General features: G+C 38.3%; 1 protein-coding gene across 1 annotated transcript in view; it reads left to right on the top strand.

Annotated features, from left to right (window-relative positions):
* The window catches only part of tenm4 (teneurin transmembrane protein 4), a 220,114-nt gene that overhangs the window by 92,629 nt on the left and 108,383 nt on the right, over positions 1-19,102 (top strand). Inside the window, exons 5-8 of the mRNA XM_053687323.1 lie at positions 6,564-6,810; positions 10,766-10,840; positions 11,074-11,172; positions 12,791-13,026. Of these exons, the coding sequence (XP_053543298.1) occupies positions 6,564-6,810; positions 10,766-10,840; positions 11,074-11,172; positions 12,791-13,026 (657 nt within the window). The remainder of the gene's footprint in view (positions 1-6,563; positions 6,811-10,765; positions 10,841-11,073; positions 11,173-12,790; positions 13,027-19,102) is intronic.

Below are 19,102 nucleotides of genomic sequence, written 5' to 3'. Positions count from 1 at the left end.
AGGCGACAGTGCTGTGAATGGTTTTGGTAATTAAAAAGAAGAAAGAATACATTTGTGGTAATTTATTCTAAAAAAAAAAAATGTTTGAACAATATAAATACAGAAACCTGTCTGACTGTGTCTCCTGATATGACAGCTTTCATGTGCTGATTTCAAATTCGAGAGTGGCATAGATCCTGTGCTCTGTTCCCAAGCATGCCTGCCTTCAGACACAGCCCTGTGAAGACAGATTCTTTTCCCCTGTGCCCTTCCTTCTTTGTCTCTCCTAATGGTGAGAAACAGTAGTTTGACTGGTGAGCAGAACTGAGAACTGTAGTGTTGAAACCAGAATTCCCCAGGCTTTGAATTAAGCTCAGGGGAGACATTTCTGTGCGCTTCTCTGTATCTAACATCTGGTAGCCGAAAAAAAACGTGTTCGTAGAAGAGCCACCGCCATCTATGCTACGTTTGAGTAGACAAACACTATTAAGTTGGGGTTTGATGCTCCTGTGCTTAGCTGTAGGGGCTGCAGCAGTGGATTGCTTTTAATGATCTGTCTGGCTGGTGACTGTCTTTTGATTAATTCTGAATCAAATCTCTCACAACTCAGCAGTTTGTTCGGGTGTTCGGGGCATGTCGTGCCTTGTCAGGTGTGACCATCATCGGTGTGGGTTGTTATTTTTGAGCTTCAGGTCGATAAGCACTGCTCGTGGAAGGGAGTTTATCTTTCTATTTGCCTCTAAAGTAGGAAAGTTGCGATATACAGATATACAATTGAAGTATGAGCTAAGATAATCAAGCACAGAAGATATATCTGAATGCTTGACCTCACTGCTTATTAATTATTTATATCCACGAATCAGGTCTGCACAAGGTTTGATGGTTTCATATCAGCCGATGGTTAACTCATGCTGTCGACTGAAGCAACGTGATTTTCCTTAGAGATTGATTTCAGACCAATTTAATGGGTCTTTGTCGCTTGCAAATATTGAACACAGAATAGGAGTCTCTTATTTATTTATTTATTTATTTATTTATTTATTTATTTATTTTTGCCCACTGACTACACACAGACCTAAAAGAAAAGTTTGATAATGTTTCTATGAAGGCAATATGTATAATGACCTATGAATACATTCCTAATGTTATAATGCATTATACATATATGCAATATTATATATTGTTATTTGTGAAATTGCCAATACATTGCACTTTATAGCACTGTTTATGCATTGTGAATTGTTCTATGGCTCAGCATCAGTTTGCATGACTTTTCAACTTTTTGATTCTTTTAAACAAGTAATCCAGTTGATAGACTTTTCATTTTAGGGGAGTAGATTAAGATCTGTCAGAAGTTGACAAGCTTTGACTCTTTTATGCAATATATTGACGTGCTTATGGACAATCAGTATATTGCAATTTATTGCAATCAGAGTTTCTTGTATATGTTTACAAACCTTGTGCACAAAATGCACAAATTTAAATTCAAATTTTTGAACCAGACTCCAATGAAGACCTTAGCTTTGTAATTCTTTATTATTATTATTATTATTATTATTATTATTATTATTATTATTATTATTATTTTATGCAGATTTTTTTTTATCCCTCTAATGCAATAGTTTTAAACTGTCCATACATATATATACATATTCTAAAATTTGCTCATCAGCATTAAATATTTTACACTTTACATTTTTACTGGAGTCTTAACATTTTTGTTTAAATATACATTGAAAGATTTTCTTTTCAGATACAGTGTTTTGTACTTTTTTTTTACTCATGGAATTCCTACACATGGACTGTATGATTATGTGAAAATTGATAGGGATATGTTTTTAAATTAATTATGCATGAAAGGGTTAAAGAATGATTTCCTGATAATGTAATAAATAAATACTATAATTTATATTAAATTATTATAAATAATAATAATAACAATAATAATAATAATAATAATAATAATAATAATAAATTATAACCACTATAGGAATAATAGCTAATCTGGTATAATTAAGAAACTATGGGGAAAAAGGTAGGTCTCATATTGTACCATACAAAATGGGGCTGAGTGGAGTGAGGTATTTAATTATATCAATAATGCATAATATTGAAAGCTGTGAAGTGTAATGCATTTTCATCATGATGTTATTTGTAGTGCAGTAAATGTGCATTATAACATGAAATGCATGATCATTATAGTTTATTACAGTTCATTATAGTGATGACCTTCACAGAGTGTTCATCAGACATCTCTATAGCTGAATTCTCTGTGAGAATAAATAAAAACACAAAAAATCATGAAAATTCTGTCTATAATGTACTTGACACTGCTACGTTTATATATATATATATATATATATATATATATATATATATATATATATATATATATATAAACGTAGCAGTGTCAATATATATATATATATATATATATATATATATATATATATATATATATATATATATATATATATAACCAAAATGACATAGAAATGTTTTTTTTTTTTTTTGCTCTCTAACCTTTCCTTGGCTTTCTAAACACATCACTTTGGGTAAATAAAGAGCCAGTTTAACAAACAAACAAACAGTTTCGCTTCTTCTTCCTAAAGAAGTCGTTGTATTTGCTAGTGTGTAATTGTCATGTGCCAAAGCAAAACAGATATGACCAACCATGGATTTGATCACCCGTGTCATAACGGTCCAGATGTAGTCACTTTGTAAATGGTATAAATACCAGCAGTCAAATTATCCAGATTGTACATGCTTCGTCGCTTACACTGTAGGCATGGCAAAGGACAAATGCATCAATTCTAGTCAAAATAATTGGAAATTATGTCAGCAGAACAAATCTCACTGAATTAATCAGTGAATATTTTCAACAATGATGTAAGAGCAAACAGTAATCATTTGAGTTAAGAGAGACAATGAGCATCCTGTTCAACAAATGGACGGGTTCTGATATTTACCTCAGGAGAAGAGACTAGAGATGCTGATGTAGTTAACCAGACTTTAACATGCTATAGCTTGACTTTTGGTTGAGATACACGCCAAAGAGGAATAGATTTCAGACATATTTCAGCGTATGTCACCATGTAGAGGGTTTTTCCAGGCCGCTACACAAATGCTTCTCTTGCTATCCTCTTATTAACATGGTTTCCACGGTTTAACTGTTTTTTAACGGGTTATGAAACTTTGGTGTGCCACTTTTCTCAGAGCTGCATCTCTCCTTCCGTAACAGCTGCTTGACACATTTGTTGTTTCATAATTATGAAACACTTTGATAGTCTACAAACTGTCAGCTTGGATAATTAGGTGGAAATTACATTACATCTCAAGAGATTTTTTTTCTCCACCTTTATTCCTCTAGGCTAAGGGCTTTTAGCAAACAAGAGGGACTGGAGAAAATATGCTAAAGCTTTTTTTTTTTTTTTGGGGGGGGGGGGGGGGGTCATCTGTTTTGAAGTCTGAAGCTAGGTCTATCTCATTTTGGTTTTCTCTGCAGTTGCCTGGTTTGTCTAAATATTGATCAGTCCTTCCACACAGTTTTAAGCTCTTTTGGACTGCGGCTGATTTATTTTTGCTGAATCATTGCTTCTTTTGTTGTGATTCTTATTGTCTCAAGGACTCGAATGTGCCTCAGCATTTGCGCTTTTCAATGAAAATAAAGCTCTTACTCTTGAATGCTGCATCAGCTGTTCTCATTTGCCGTCTGCTATTTTAAGGGACCCAAAGGCCATCTCAAGAGCAAACGCATTGTGAAAGCCTGACCAATGTTTCATGGTGGAAAGGTTTACTCATAATCGAATCATTTGTATTTATCGGTATAAACATCCTTGAAGACATATTTTAAATGTATGGCCTTCAGTTTTAATATTCAGGGCTTTATCTTTGCTAAATAAAACTAGATTGATTACAGCATTGGCATTGTTAAGCAGATTCGTAAGAGGTTATGACAAATATTTTCTCTGTACGCCATAACATATGCTACTGAAATTTGGGCTTAAGATTTTAAGCGATAATACTGCCCTTTACTCAAGCATGTGTTCATTTTTATCACCGGCATATAGATTCACAGACTTGAATCATATCTGAATTACTAGTGAATAAAAGCAATTGAAAACAATGAGCCTTCTGGTGCAGGAGGAAGTAGCAGCTACTTTCCTTCATCGCTTTCATTCTGTTTTGGTGCCGTTTTCATCAGGGTCATCGTCAGCTTGGCTCGGAAAGGCATCAGGCTCTGAGTAATCGGGAGCATAGGATTGTGCGAACGTGAGTCTTTATGGATCCATCTGTCACTGCTCTCTGACAAACGAGCCAAGCCTGCTCCTGAAATGAAGGGGAATAAAAAAGCAACTGGGTTTCTGTCGGTGACATATCCCATAATGATTCTAGGCAAAAAATGTGCTTACCACATGCCATAAAGCACACACTTCCTCATTTCAGGAAGGCGATTTATCATAGCGTTAATTAATTAAAGCTGGGGTCATGTTCCTGTAATATGTGATATTCTGCTCACAGTCAGACAGCTTCTATAAAATATCTGCTCACAGGGAAAACTCCAGAAACCACCAAAACCATCTGTAAATGGAAAAAATTAAACCCCAAAATGTGGACCGCTGATGTCCATCGACTCAAGACCAAGAGGTGTGTCAACTTGCCTGTCAATCTTATTACCTGTTAAATCAGCAAGCGCTACCTCTTGTAGTAGCATTTAAGCAATTTAGCCTAGGCAGTGTACGTGTTTTGAGAATGTCAGCTGACTTCCACCAAAATTGGTATGCCTTTAATGTTCTCTCTCTCTCTCTCTCTCTCTCTCTCTCTCTCTCTCTCTCTCTCTCTCCATTGCCAGCATAGGAGGAAAAAATATGCTTGCCTGAATGCAGAGGGATTTAACACTTTGAACAAGCTTTAACTGTTTTCTAATGCACCATTTAGAGGAACATTGAGCTCAAAAATCAATTAGATGAACATTTTCTAGGCCTGCACAGTACATCAGCTTCCCATTGGCAACATGTTTCTTTAGACGTTTTGGCTGTGGATGGCACTTTTGCTAATAGCTATACTTTGTCTATATAGATGGCTCAATCATAAAAATACAAATGTAAAAACTTTATATACATGTATATACTTTATAAACTGTATAAACATTCTGTTAGGATGTTTTGTGATGATTAGGTCTTTGATTAGATATGAAATTGCAAAATGTGCTTTTTTATTACTGAATGTGCTTGGACTATAATATTCCATAAAGAATTGATAGTTTCCATCCTGGTCTATGCTATCTAATGTGTGTTAGTTCCCCAAGCCCCATGACATGTAGTGACAGCAGGATACAAAAACAAAAGTTGCAACTCTGACAAGCCTGCTGATGGCAGACTCTGACCTGTCGGACAGCACTTCATAATGGAAGCACACCGGCTGACTCTGGTAATTCAGCATACTTGATAATGACAGCTTGTCAGCAATGCAGGTAGCTAATGCTGGATGGGAGGTTCCAGCTGCCATCTGAGGTGTGACGGTGGGAAGTCAACAGAGATAATGCTGCCCACATAGTTTTAGTGATAGTGCATGTAACACTAGCTGTGAATCTGATGTCATGCCATAACATGCCTCAAATTGTACTCCAGTATTTTGTATAGCAAATCCTAATCATAATATGAAGTAGAATCAGCTTAGGTTTCCTTAATATGAGCCGCATTGTGAGTCAACACAGTATACTTTGGGGGATTATTTAACCAGATCTCAAATACTTCTACCATGGAGCATGTGTTATGTGTTATCTTTTGTACACTTTTCTGGCCCCAAGGTTCAGGATCTTGAAGGTTAAAACCTGATTGGTTCTCGAAAACCCAGTGTATACACTATTACACAATTGTGACACAATTTTTTTTTTTAAATAGTCAATGAGAAAATATATATATTTTTGTTTTGAAGTTTTGTTTGAAGCAGTTAACGGTGAGTAAAGAAGATAATCTTGCATGTTTGGTGATGGGCTGCAGGAAAATGTTTGTGGCTCATTGTCAGTCAAATTGCCTCTGTCAAAAAATGCAAAACGCACCAGACAGTCACCAGCTTAGCTTAGCTTGCGAGGCAATCTACTGAAGAAATATTCTGACTTGTATGTAAGCAAAATAAATTATATGTAAGTAAAATTAATTATTAAAACTATTAAGAAATGCACTACCATTATAAACATAAAGAAATGGTTCACAGTGTGCCAACATTGCTGTTGATGTTGATGATGTTTGAAGAGAAAAAAATTTATACAGTCATTATGCTATGGAACAGTTTTTGAATATTGTAGATGAGCTTTCCCCACTAGAGACAAAACAAAAGTATCCACCTACACACTTTTCCATCTAGCACCCTAAACTGTACTTTGTTTTTGCCTTTGGTGTAACCCATAATCGTTGTACAACAGAGAGAAAATGTTCCAAGTTGAAATCCAAGAGGAAGCTAGAGCCCTTGAGAATACAGAGTGTACAGATTTTCGTGCGATGCTTGCAGGTTATAATGCATTAATTTAACCTTACTTCGCCTCTCATTCCCTTTCTCTCCATCTCTTCTTTCCTCCTCCTCAGAGGGCTCTTACCCGAATCATTCGCGCCTGAGGACACCTCCACTCCCCCTCGCCCATTCGCACTCTCCCAGTCAGCACCATGGAACATCTGTGGGCTCGCTGAGCCGGAGTAACTACACCCCGCGCAGTAACGTCAGTCCAGCGCCCACCGACAGCACAGCGGCACCCGAGGGACCCTCCAGCGCCCCAGACTCTGGAAGTGCGCAGGACAATTGGCTCCTCAACAGCAACATCCCCCTGGAGACCAGGTAGGACCGAGAACGAGGCTTTTTCTGGAAATGGCTAATGTTAAAATATAATATTAAAAAGGTAATTTACCAAAATGAGCTCCATGATACATTATATGTCTGCATGCTATGAACTTTGGCCTGGGTTCAACTTCCTATAGTGCAGGTGATTATCCTGAATCAGTTTTTGTCATTTAGATTTTAATGAGCATAATTATACAGATGGAAGTACGAAAGACAGCATTTTCTGTAATCATAATTATAAGTTAACTCTAGTATAATTATAGTTTGTGTACTTTTAAAGAAAGTTGTTCTTGTGTTGTAATGCCTATAAGCAGCAGTACAGTTTAGACAGTGAGGCACTACACAATGTCAATCACACTAAAGGTTGTTTGGTGCACTTTTCCCTAATGAGGTCCAGGTGGGATGGTGTTTCATCAGGTCACCTATAAAATGGCCTTCTGCAAAAGGCCACAGTTAATCTGTGCATTCCACAATGTCTTGAATGTCATGGGAAACCAGGGACATAAGGGACAGGACCTTTGGCCAACCGTAGGCTCGTATGTGGTGAGCCAGACTTCCCAGATTACGACAACAGGCAAATGTTGATCAGGTTCACAGTTGCTATTGTTCCTGTTATTGCATATTTTGTATTTGCAGTCATCCATGTGTGAGCCATGCATCTCTGAGTCAGTTTGTGTGGGACTGAGGACATGAGTCTAGATAAACATAAGCTACCTCTGCTTTTAGAGCCAAGGGGTCAATTTCACGGTTGACTAATGTTTATGCTTATACATAAAAATGCATAATGTTTGCTTGGTACAATGTCCAGCCTTGGCAGAGTGCTGTGTAGGTGTTTAGCACTGTATAAGTCAGTGGATATTAGTCAAAAAATACAAAAGAAAAAAAAAACCCACCAAAATAATTGTTTAAAACATACTGCAATGCGGATTATTATACTAAATGACTGTTTTGCATTTTCTGTGCATCTTTATACTAAATGACATGTTTCTTTGCATATCCATGCTTTATCCAATGCACACTGGTGTACAGCTCTTGTGCATCTGCACTGTTTTGCTCCAACAGAGTGATCTTCAGTAAACTTCTGTTCAGATGGCTGTCATTGTCGGGGCAGCAAGCCACCATGCATTCAAACCATGCCACAAAAGAAAAGCACTGTTTTTTCCCTCCGCTTGAAATGTACAGAGCTTGATGCTCTTAAGCATAATATATAGGTCAGTGGGTAATGGATAGGTAATTGCACTCAGGCACCTCTAGTGCAGCTCTCGCTCTGCCCTACTAGAGCCCTGGTACCTTGTTTATCTCCGATCAGCCTTTGCTCATGCTGCTTTAGGAAGGTCTTATATGAAACCGATCAGTCAAGTGCATTGAATGCTGATGACTGTCTACATCATTCTGGCTGCTCCTAATGCATGGCAAATATCAGAGCTGTCAGGTTAGGACTGAAGAGAGATGGTGTTCAGATTACCCTCTCGCACACTCAGACAGCCCATCGCTTCCTAGAAGCAGCTTTGATCCATTTAAACTCTGTGAGCCGTATTCAGAGTTAGTCACAAGTCCAAAACTGACATCAGTGTTTACATGGGGAAAGTAAAATGATACAATTATAAAACGATGACTATGTTTTTGTTCATTCATTACACTATCATGTAAAGTAAATGTGTCCATGCTTTGAATGATAAGCTGACCAAGCATTCATCCACTACGCTTATAGCTCGCTTTTCATTCATTCTGAACTTTATTCATAGCTAGTCAGCCAGTTTGGCAAAGTCTCCTATTAAGATGTTGTCTCCTCAGATTCCCACCATGCAAGAAACCGCATTTTATTAAAGAAGCAATTCTGTTTGTTAACTAATAGTGTCATATTTATGTATTTAATAGTGGCCTCGAATGGCGTTCCATAATAGTTTCTTTGTGTGTATGTACAGCCCATAACATATTGTGGTTACAACTGTCAGAACGTGGCACTGGATTTAATACTGATCTGCTCTTTAGCCAATATCATACTCACACATGAATAATGCTCTTTAAGTTCAGATTTGTGTGTAACCAAGAAACAAGTCTGTTTTTTTGGCACCCTATATATGCATATAGTGGTGCTTGAAAGTTTGTGAACCCTTTAGAATCTTCTATATTTCTGCATAAATATGACCTAAATATGACATCATCAAGTCACCTAAAATATGATATCACAAAGTCCTAAAAGTAGACAAGGAGAACCCAATTAAACACATGAGACAAAAATATTATACTTGGTCCTTCATTTATTGAGGAAACTGTGAGCGGCAAAAGTATGTGAACCTTTGCTTTCAGTATCTGGTGTGAACCTCTTTGCTTCTTTCTGCAAGTCTTTGTCTACTTTTACGACTTGTGTGAAAATCCGATGATGTTTTAGGTCATATTCATGCAAAATTCTACAGGGTTCACAAATTTCAGGCAACACTGTAATTCTCATGTAACTTGTGTGCAGTTTTGGTAAGGACTTCTGGAAGGAATATTCCATGAGATCAAGGCCAGGATCTAACATGTGAACGTTCCATAAAATTAAATCTAACAATAAACTGTTAAAATGCACAACCTTTCATACACTAATAAATTAAACATTGTATATGTTTCATGTAGTCATTAATAAACATGAATAAGCATTAATAAACAAATAAATAAATATTGTAGACAAATCACTATGGTATAAGTGGAATAAAGCACTCCAGACCGTGCTGTTATATGAACATAATGCACTCTGGGGTGTTTGGGGGTGGTGGAGGGGGATTGTAGGGGTTGGTAACAGCACTGCTCTTGCACGATGGCCACATCGCACCACCCCAGCATGCATTATTTTCATATAACTGCACCATCTGACATGCATTATTCCTTACATGTGAGCTCTCTGGGTTCTAACATGTACGTTTCTAGCTATCTCTCATGCTTAAAGTTTGACCATCTTGACAATATTTCCCTTAATATTTTATTCTTCTTACAATCAAATCTCTTTTGACAAGCACATATGCTATGGATCTATTTGCTTGCAGATCACTGTTTTCACTCTTCTCTGTCGCTACATCATCGCTACTGTGGCGGTCCACTCAACAGGAAAATGAGTGTTAATTTCATTTTGCGGAGGGACACTTAACGACATAATGACTGATTAGGCGCTACGGATTTTCCCAAAGTTTAATCTGTAGCAGGTATTCCCAGACGAGAAGGGAACAGATGGTCACACCAGCCAGCATGCGGAAGAAAAGGATGTGTTGGAAAAGTGAATAAATCAGCATTATCAACCCCTCCCTCATCCAGTCCGTTAGTTATATAAAGTCTTCTGACAGAAAATAGCGCCATTAGGAAAAGCTCACAGGCGCTGGGACACTTGAGGCTTTAGTTTTTGTCCTGAAAATGGTTCTCTTAGTTGAAAGGGATGAATGGAGAGTGAGACTCCCAGAATGTTGCTTGGTCTTCCTCTGCGCTCTTTTACTATTCTTCCTGTCCACCTACACTCGATTTACCGAACCCCTTCCCAGCTTGACTCCTTCATTAAAAGTTTAACGCTTCTCTCGCGGGCTGAACAAATAAGCAATAAACAATGAGAAAAGAGCAAACAGCCTGTAACAGGAAGTGAACAGGAGGGAAACAAGTCTTTTCTCTTGTTGAACTGAAGGTGTGGAGTCTGTGCTCTGCATGCTTGATGGTTCATTCTTCCATTGCATCACTTCAGCATTCCCTTATGGAACAGCGGTCTGATGCGGACGTGATCCGGCATTCCTTGGAGAAGAGAAAACTATTTTCTCCTGACTCTTAATATCCATTTTCTTCTTGAACTTATTTACCATTTCAAAATAGAATGTAGAATTGCCTATAAAACATAACGTGTGATTTACTGACTTTTAATTTGACTTATAAAAGGTACAAAATGTGTAATGGTAACATGATGACTTGTTTTCTTTTAACCCCAACCACAAAGGAACCAGAATACTCTAATGTTTATCAGAGAGGAGCAGGACTCTTGCAGAGAAGGGCAAGGGTCATACAATACAAGGTACATGCTTGTGTGGGGGAAAGAGTGTTTAGTACAGGAAACGGGAGAGTTTACACAAAAACAACAAACTCCTAGTTAGTTCCATAAGGGCTTTAGTTTTGATTTCTCCGTTTGTCTCTGTCAGTTTTTCCACCTTTAGTTCTGAAGTCACAGGATGGTCACATCTGTGTTTCCTTCTTGCATGCATGTCCCTCACTCTCACTCCATCTATCCATCTCTCTACCTGTGTGTAGAAACATAGCAAAGCAGACAAACCTAGAGAGTTTACAGGACAACCTTATAGAGATGGACATACTGGCTACGGCTCGCCGCGACAATGCTTACAGTGACGGGTATGTTCCACGTTCCGACCGTGGCCGCCGTAACTAGTAGGATCTGCTTTGCCATGCTTCCTAGCGGTACATGCGTGCATTGATCTTGTCTTTCCAATCTGTTCTTTTATTTAAATGTGGAACTGCACCTTCCAGCAATAAATATTTTTTGCATGTACAGAAGTAACCATGATCAATGATAGCAAGTAAAATTGCAATTGATTTTTTTAGTACATTAGACTGGTCAAGGTTGCGTAAGATTCATATGTATTTCATCTCTGAGTATCTCTTACTCGGTCAGTAAAGCGGTCTCAGTTGTCTCAAAAAATCTCTTAATTGTCTTTAAAAGCCAACGCGAAACCACAGCACTCAATCGGACCCGAGCTTCCTTTAACAAGAGTGTGTCATGATCTTTGAGGTCAAATGAGCTGCCCTTACCATCTGTGTGTGTGTATATATATATATATATATATATATATATATATATATATATACATACATACATATATACACATGTGTGTGTGTGTATATATATATATATATATATATATATATATATTTATTTATTTGCAGCAGCCACTTGGCACTCCGGAGACACACCCTCTGGAGGTGAATTAGAAGTCACAGCACAGGTCCACATTAACGAGGATTCTCTGCGGTCACTCGGGCTGTAAATTAAATTACATATTGATTCAGTGCAGATTTCAGTGCAGCGAACCCTGGTGGCACGAAAATTTTGAACCCCACGCAGGTCTAAAAGTGGCCAAAGGAACCGAAAAGTCTAAGTGACGGCTTCACTGACTGTGCAGAGATGCTCAGTTCTGTTTTAACAAAGAGGGGGAAAACACTTAAATAAGGCTGGCCTGAATCATTTGAATACTCCAGTGTTCATTCATAACGCTGGCTCCGTCTTTACCTTCTGACTCCATGTATAAGTGCAGCACATACGCAGCGAAATAATGGTTTCTCCAAGATACACACTGCATTATATGTCTAAAAAATTGGGAGCCATTTGGGATTTAAAAAAACATGGACAGAAAGTCATGTGACATAGTGTGCTATATTATAAGAACTATTGAACTATTGATATTTACAAAACAAAAAACAAACAAACAAACAAACAAACACCCAAATGTTTTATTTCTTAAAAAATAGCCGATGGGTAACACCTACAACCCTTATTTTTATAATCTTAGTACCTTATTTAACTGTTGGTGTTGTTAAACAGCTGCTGAAATGGGTACGATTCAAAAGTAAACAGGGTTTCATTTAAATTTTTTATTTTTTTTCAATCCAGAGCATATATAGCACAGTCAGATGAACTACTTTGTCTTGCTATTTGTTTAGACTCATGCTTGAACGATTTAATAAAACATTTATTTTTACCACACAGCTGATACAAATACTGTATGTATATACATATATGTACATATATTAGTGTATACACAACTAATACATCATTGTCACCTACTGGATTTAGAACATACTTAAAACGATGTTTAATTGTTGAAAGCAGAAACACCGACGAGTATTCAAAGTCTGTAACTGCTGTTCGGGCCAGCCCTAAATATAACACATCAACACACGCGTCTTGTTCTTTTTAAAACTTGTGCAATACAGTTTTATTGCGCTCTTTTAGACACTTTCTGTTCAAGCCTGGTGGGAGCTCACCTCTGTACTGCACAACGTCGCCCGCTTACCCTCTGACCTCCAGCACGGTGTACTCTCCCCCACCGCGACCCTTGCCTCGCAGCACATTCACCCGACCCGTCTTCAGCCTCAAGAAGCCCTACAAGCACTGCAACTGGAAATGTGCCGCCCTCAGTGCCATCCTCATCTCCATCACACTGGTGTTCCTGCTGGCGTACTTCATCGGTAAGTTCATTCCCTTCTCATATTCAACTTTTTATCCTAGACCCTTCAAATATGCACCAGTCTATTAATGAGGACTGTTCCAACTTGAGAAGCACACTTCCTTTAAATATTTTACTACACAGGCATACCAGAGAACATTATGCTGAATGTATTTCATCTTATTAAAGCAGGGATTTCTATTTTTTTTCCACGCAGTTAAAATTTTATGGTCTCCCAAGAACTTTTTCAGCCAGACGTTTCAAATACCTTAAAGACCCTACCCTAATTAAGATTTCCTATTTTTAATAAATAACACCTTTCGATGAAACTCATACACTTTGTGTATGCTGAATAGACTTATGCTTTTGAATTCTCTAGTCCCCATCAAACTCCCTCAGTGTCTTATCACAGATCTGTCATGCCGTAGTGAAATGTTTTTTGTACACGCTCCCTTGTGGCCTTTTAAGAACCTGGCTGTTACATTCCATGCACGGAAAAAGAAATAAGATGCCTTATTTCCAGTCGCAGCACAAATGCAGATTCTTGCCATCCATCAAGCCGAGAGTATGTTTTACATTCCGAGCTCTGACAAAAGGACTTCATCATATGGCTCACATTAACATGTGTATCTGTTTAGCATATAAATGATTACATTGTTAAATGCAATCTTAGAAGAGGAGATCTGAAATAAGATTTTATGATGAAGAAGAAATGGGGAAAGCAAGCGCAAGGGCACATCAGTACAGCTACAATGGGATATCTTTCAGAACAATTTCCCATCATCAAGAAAAAAAATAGCTTCTGCTGCTTCATCACTGGGAATAAATATGCATCGTGGCAGAATGATGATTAAAAAAAAACATAATTTCTACTTCCCTCCTCTGGCTAAATGATAGTAAATCATGATTATCTATTTCGTTTTTGCTGGGAAAATTTGCATAAATATATATATATATATATATATATATATATATATATATATATATATATATATATATTTTTTTTTTTTTTTACGATGGCAATTTGCCACCGTATTTTGAAACCCGAATACAAATGTAAAATCTGCTCTTAATAGCAGATGTACTGCATGAAATATGAATCCACTAAGAAGTGAAAGGCTAAAGCTGAGCATGAAAGTTGTGTGTCTGTGGCCGACTTCGGCTTTGACCTCGCCAGGAGCTCTGTGGAGCCCAACAGGCTGATGGGTCCTAATTACTTCTTGTAATTACTCAACCCAAAAAATCAAGACCATCTCCCCATGCGCCCTTGAGTAAACATGTAGGGAACCTTAGCTCGCCCTGAGAATCGAGAAATTCCAATCAAGAACAAGGGGCCACGTTTAATTAAAAGCTGATGAGAAAATATAGTTAATTTCAAGTGCAATTAATTATGGAGGTCTGTAATTGGAAACTCTAACTGTGTTGTCTAATGAACCCAATTAAATCTTCTGACAGATGTTTAGAGTCGTGTGTGTGTGTGTGTGTGTGTGTGTGTGTGTGTGTGTGTGTGTGTTTATGTGGCCGTTTTTTTTTTCCTTGTCTTTTTTTATTGTAGTTCACATGAAATGGTTTGTTTAAAAAAAGAGGAGTGTGTGGTTTAAAAAGTCGGGAGGCGTGTGCCATTTTCTCAGCGGTGCCATTAAGAAGGTCGTTATGTTCAGCGCATTTGAAGGTCATCAGCTTCCCTCTGTGTTCATTTCTGCTCATGCTGGGCTCGCTTTCTCTCTTAATGCTGAAACTGGCTCGGTTTGAACTCCCACCCACTTATATTTCAGCTGTGTCTTTAGTTCCTGCTTCTATTCACCTTGCATCATTCTTTATTTAGTTGGATGTTTTTATTTGTATTTGTTTATATTATAAGTTGAAAAACGAATAAACTGTTTGACAGATAGAACCTGATGTTCAGATATATGCGTTAAGTCACCATTCTAGTTCTCATTCGTGGAACAGCTTGCTCAGCACCTCATTTAGCTTGGTAGAGTTATTAATATTGCACCTACTGGTCAAAAATAGGAACTACACCAACTTCTAACAGAGGCCCACTGGGGCAGTAGTCACTGTGCTCCGTGGTCGGTCTATGAAGTTTGATTTATGAATAAAGGTGCATTCACACATACAGAGACTTGCAGAAACAGAGTGACCACAAATAATTCATTTTCAATGCAAGCCGGTGATTTCCGGCAATATGAGCGACAGTGACCATTGGCGACTAGATGTGGGCGTGTCCAGCAACTATGAAAGTTGAGAAAACTTTAACTTTATGCAAATTTAGAGGGACTTGGTGCAGCGACTACCAATTGGAGTGAAGACAGTAGAGCGCACGTGAACCGTAGCCACCCGTGCTCACTAGCAGAAACAGCACCATTGTGGCAGTAGCCAATTGGCTTAACTTAGCTTAGCTTAGCTTAGGATCTTAGTGGGTTTAAAGCAAAAAATAATCATAGTAAAAGAAATGATAATGAAACACACTCACTTTTTGTTGCGATTGAGCAAAATCCCAGTGTATCTCCTATCTTGGATGAAGTGTCTGGCTTGTCGCTGCTTCAGCGCCCAGGAGCAGCAGCGCCATGGCCGAACAGCTGCAGTCCGGCTCCCGGTCACCATCGAACATATAGTGAATGACACCGTGATGGTAACGCTCACTTACTGAGTTAGGAGCTACACTGGGATTTTGCTCAATTGCAACAAAAACTGACTGGCTGGCTTTTATACCAGAATACATCTTTCTGTTCTCTTGTTCAAAATTGGTGTGCATTGCTACTGTGGGGGTACCCGGAGGAAACCCCCGCAGTACGGGGAGAACATGTAAACTCCGCACACACATGGCCTTGGCGGGACCCGAACCCTGGACGTGTATATATATTATATATATATATATATATATATATATATATATATATATATATATATATATATATATACATATACACACTATACATACACACACACACACACACACACACACACACACACATATATATATATACATAAGTATATAAAATAAACTTAGTATGAAAAATGTTGGAAGACATTTTGCTAAAAAGTGTTAATTTCCCGCAATGTATGGAGATTTTTGGGACACTCTGTAGCATAAGTCAACTGTGATTCAAGCCCCTTGAATTAATTTTGTTTGAGGCTATGTCATTGTTAATGTTGTCCCACCAAAAACAAAATGTCAGTCAGTCCAGAGATTAAATCAGGCCTAAGATTTAATCTTAAGATATCAAATCATGGCCATGTAATTAAAGAATGAAGTGAGATTGCACTTGCCAGACACTTCAGAGAAATGATTCAGTCTTAACAGCTTCTCTTCAGATTCACTCAGAGTAAAGAATTGTTCAAGACCTTTTGAGGTAGTGGCATATATGCAGGCAAAAAAAAAATCTAATCAGGGACAAGTGTATAGGATTTTTCCTCCCCTACAGAGCCAATGACCAACAGCCACTGTCACACCTTTTACTGACTTCTATCAGGTTTAGTGCACGTCATTGCAGGGGTGACACAGACTCCCCACAAATCTCATCATCATTAGTAATCAATGAATTAATGTGAGGGGAATAAAATCGTCTGCTTCCCCCTAGTCAGTGGATTTAATTACCTCTAGATAATTACCTCTATCCCTGCAAGTGTGTTCCAGTAATCTTGCCTCTCTTCTCTTGCGCATCATTTCACCTTTTCTCGCTTTTATATCAGCTGCCAGTGTGTTGATTACAGTCTGGTCCAATAGGGCAAGGCTTCACAGAAAAGTGGCACATGCTTTGCACACTATCCTCCCCTTCAGGAAAGGTGTCAGAGTCATTAGGACGCTAATGAGAGGACAGAGAACTACCTGTATTTGACACATCATCAATTCAAGTGTCTAAGAGGAGTTAATAAACCTTATGCTTGCTAATGCGCACCGCCCATTGTATGGAGGACGAGTGATCGTGGTCGTTGGCGTATTCTCATGCCATGTCTGATCCTATCCCCAGGGTACATTTTATCCTTTTTTGTATTACATCCATGGCCTTGTTTTTGGTTCCTCTCTTGTGCTTTTCTGGAGAACCTGTTGATTCTGGTTACACTAATTCCCTTCAGTGCAAGAGGGTCTGCATTGGTGGCACAAACAACCTGTTAATGGGCTTTGCTTCTTCCACCGGATCTTGGGAGTAGTTTGCAGCAGTGTTCCGCATCCTGATTGGCTGCTCTGCCCATGTACCATGCCAAAAAAAGGAGGAAAAAAAGCAGAACACACATCCAAACTGAAGCTCAGATGTGAATGCCATGTTGCCCCAGCAGCTACTTGTCCTTGCAACAGGCATGCAGATTTTGGATGCCAGTCTTCTTCCAAAAGAGGTAGCCAAGAATCTGGACTATGCTAAAGTTTGGATGAACAAAGGGACATATTTCTTTCATAATCCTCTTTTCTGGATTCAGACCAAGCACTCTGCATCATGCAGATACCAGGAATTGCCTGAGGTAAATAATAGTAGTGTAGGGATATGCTTAGAAGGGTTGTTCTGGCAAGTCATTTTCCATTAACAGTGAAGAGACTAAGAGTGGATGAGTGACGGACCCTACACTGGAGTGATTTTGCTTGGATGTTTGGCATGACACACGGGCTGCTGATGCTTTTTGATGTGCTTGCCCAGGACAGTCGTCAAGCACTGACTCAGAGAAGGAAACGGAATGGAGTGGAAGAGACAGAAATGGACAAAAAAAAGAAAGGAGGAGGCATGCATGTACCACCCAAACTTGACAAATGGTGCCATCTGTCTCAGTGTGCTCACACCCGCCTCTGCCGTAGTAAAATTTAGCCAATGCAGAGGGACCTGATTGTTTGCATTTATATTGTCTCACAATATATTTTTTGTGCTCATCCATGTTCAGCTTCAACACAAAAAAGAAGCACAGAAATCTGGGCTCGTCGGCAGGAATGCTGAGATGTGGTGGAATACAATCAGCAGAAGGCACTCTGCAATTTTCCAAATGGCTATTGATTCAGTAAACCAGAGCAGAGAGACTTTCCAACCTCTATGGCAAACTCTATCAAAGGCCTCATTATTTTTGGAGACCAGATTTCCTTGCAGCTTGTAAATGGGCAGATGTAAAGCAGGATGAAGAAGACTAATATGACTGTAATTAATGGATGAGAGGAACTAGGAAGCAAAGCTATGGTTTTTTTTTTTTTTTTTTTTAAACTTATCACCAAAGTTTGATCTGTACTCTGTCAGTTCAGTGTTGGGGCTTTTTAACCAGCTAGATTGAAGCTATTACTAAAGTCAAGGCAAGCGGGGGCATTGATTTTACAGCATCTACAGAGGGGTGCGTGGGTGTCATACAAATGCCTTGAAGAGCTTAGTTACATATATATTTTTAGAAGCCAAAGAAGTCTTTGGCAAAGTTCTTTTTGGGAAGCCAATGGTATCACCACTTAGTAACACATCTTTCATTTGGATTCATTGCTGTTGACATTTTGCTAATACTGGCTAACTTCTGCCTTCTCCCCTTAAATGGATAAAGATTCTCCAACATGCACAAGATTCTGGTCACTTTGCAGTTATTATTAGTGTGGTTATACAATAAATTATTCATTATTATGTTCTGACTTCGAGTATAAGCACTGGTCAATTATGTACTGTAGGTGTATAATTTATTATAATGGCCACTCAAAAATAGGGTCAAATCAAAACGTTCTTGCATTTGCTTTGTTGTGAAAAGCAACAACAAATATATTAATAAATAGCCTGAAATAATAATATTGTCACAATATGTACAGAATACTTTGCAATTATACACTTTGCCTGTTTGCTTGTTTTTTTTTTCCAGTGAAACCCTTAGTCAGAAGCATGCACTCCTTACACTTTGGTTTTCTTTCCTTGTACTCTTATATGCTTGGAACTGCAGTACACAACACAAATTGAGATTGAGTTCAGTATTTTAAGAATTATACCAGCTAAGCTTTTCCCCCCAAATGCTGTGACATGAAAATAAATCAATTTGTTTAGACTCCCTTTCACCTTTTTGGAGATAAGATATTTGCTATCGGGTGAAACCAATACTTGCTCTTTATTCTCAATGATGTTAAGTGAAATGGAAAGCTATTTTTGCTGAAGCAC

This window comes from Ictalurus punctatus, chromosome 17 (assembly GCF_001660625.3).
Source record: "Ictalurus punctatus breed USDA103 chromosome 17, Coco_2.0, whole genome shotgun sequence".
NCBI lineage: Eukaryota > Metazoa > Chordata > Actinopteri > Siluriformes > Ictaluridae > Ictalurus > Ictalurus punctatus.
Note: the sequence above shows the minus strand (reverse complement) of the source record. Positions and strands in the feature narration are given on the sequence as shown.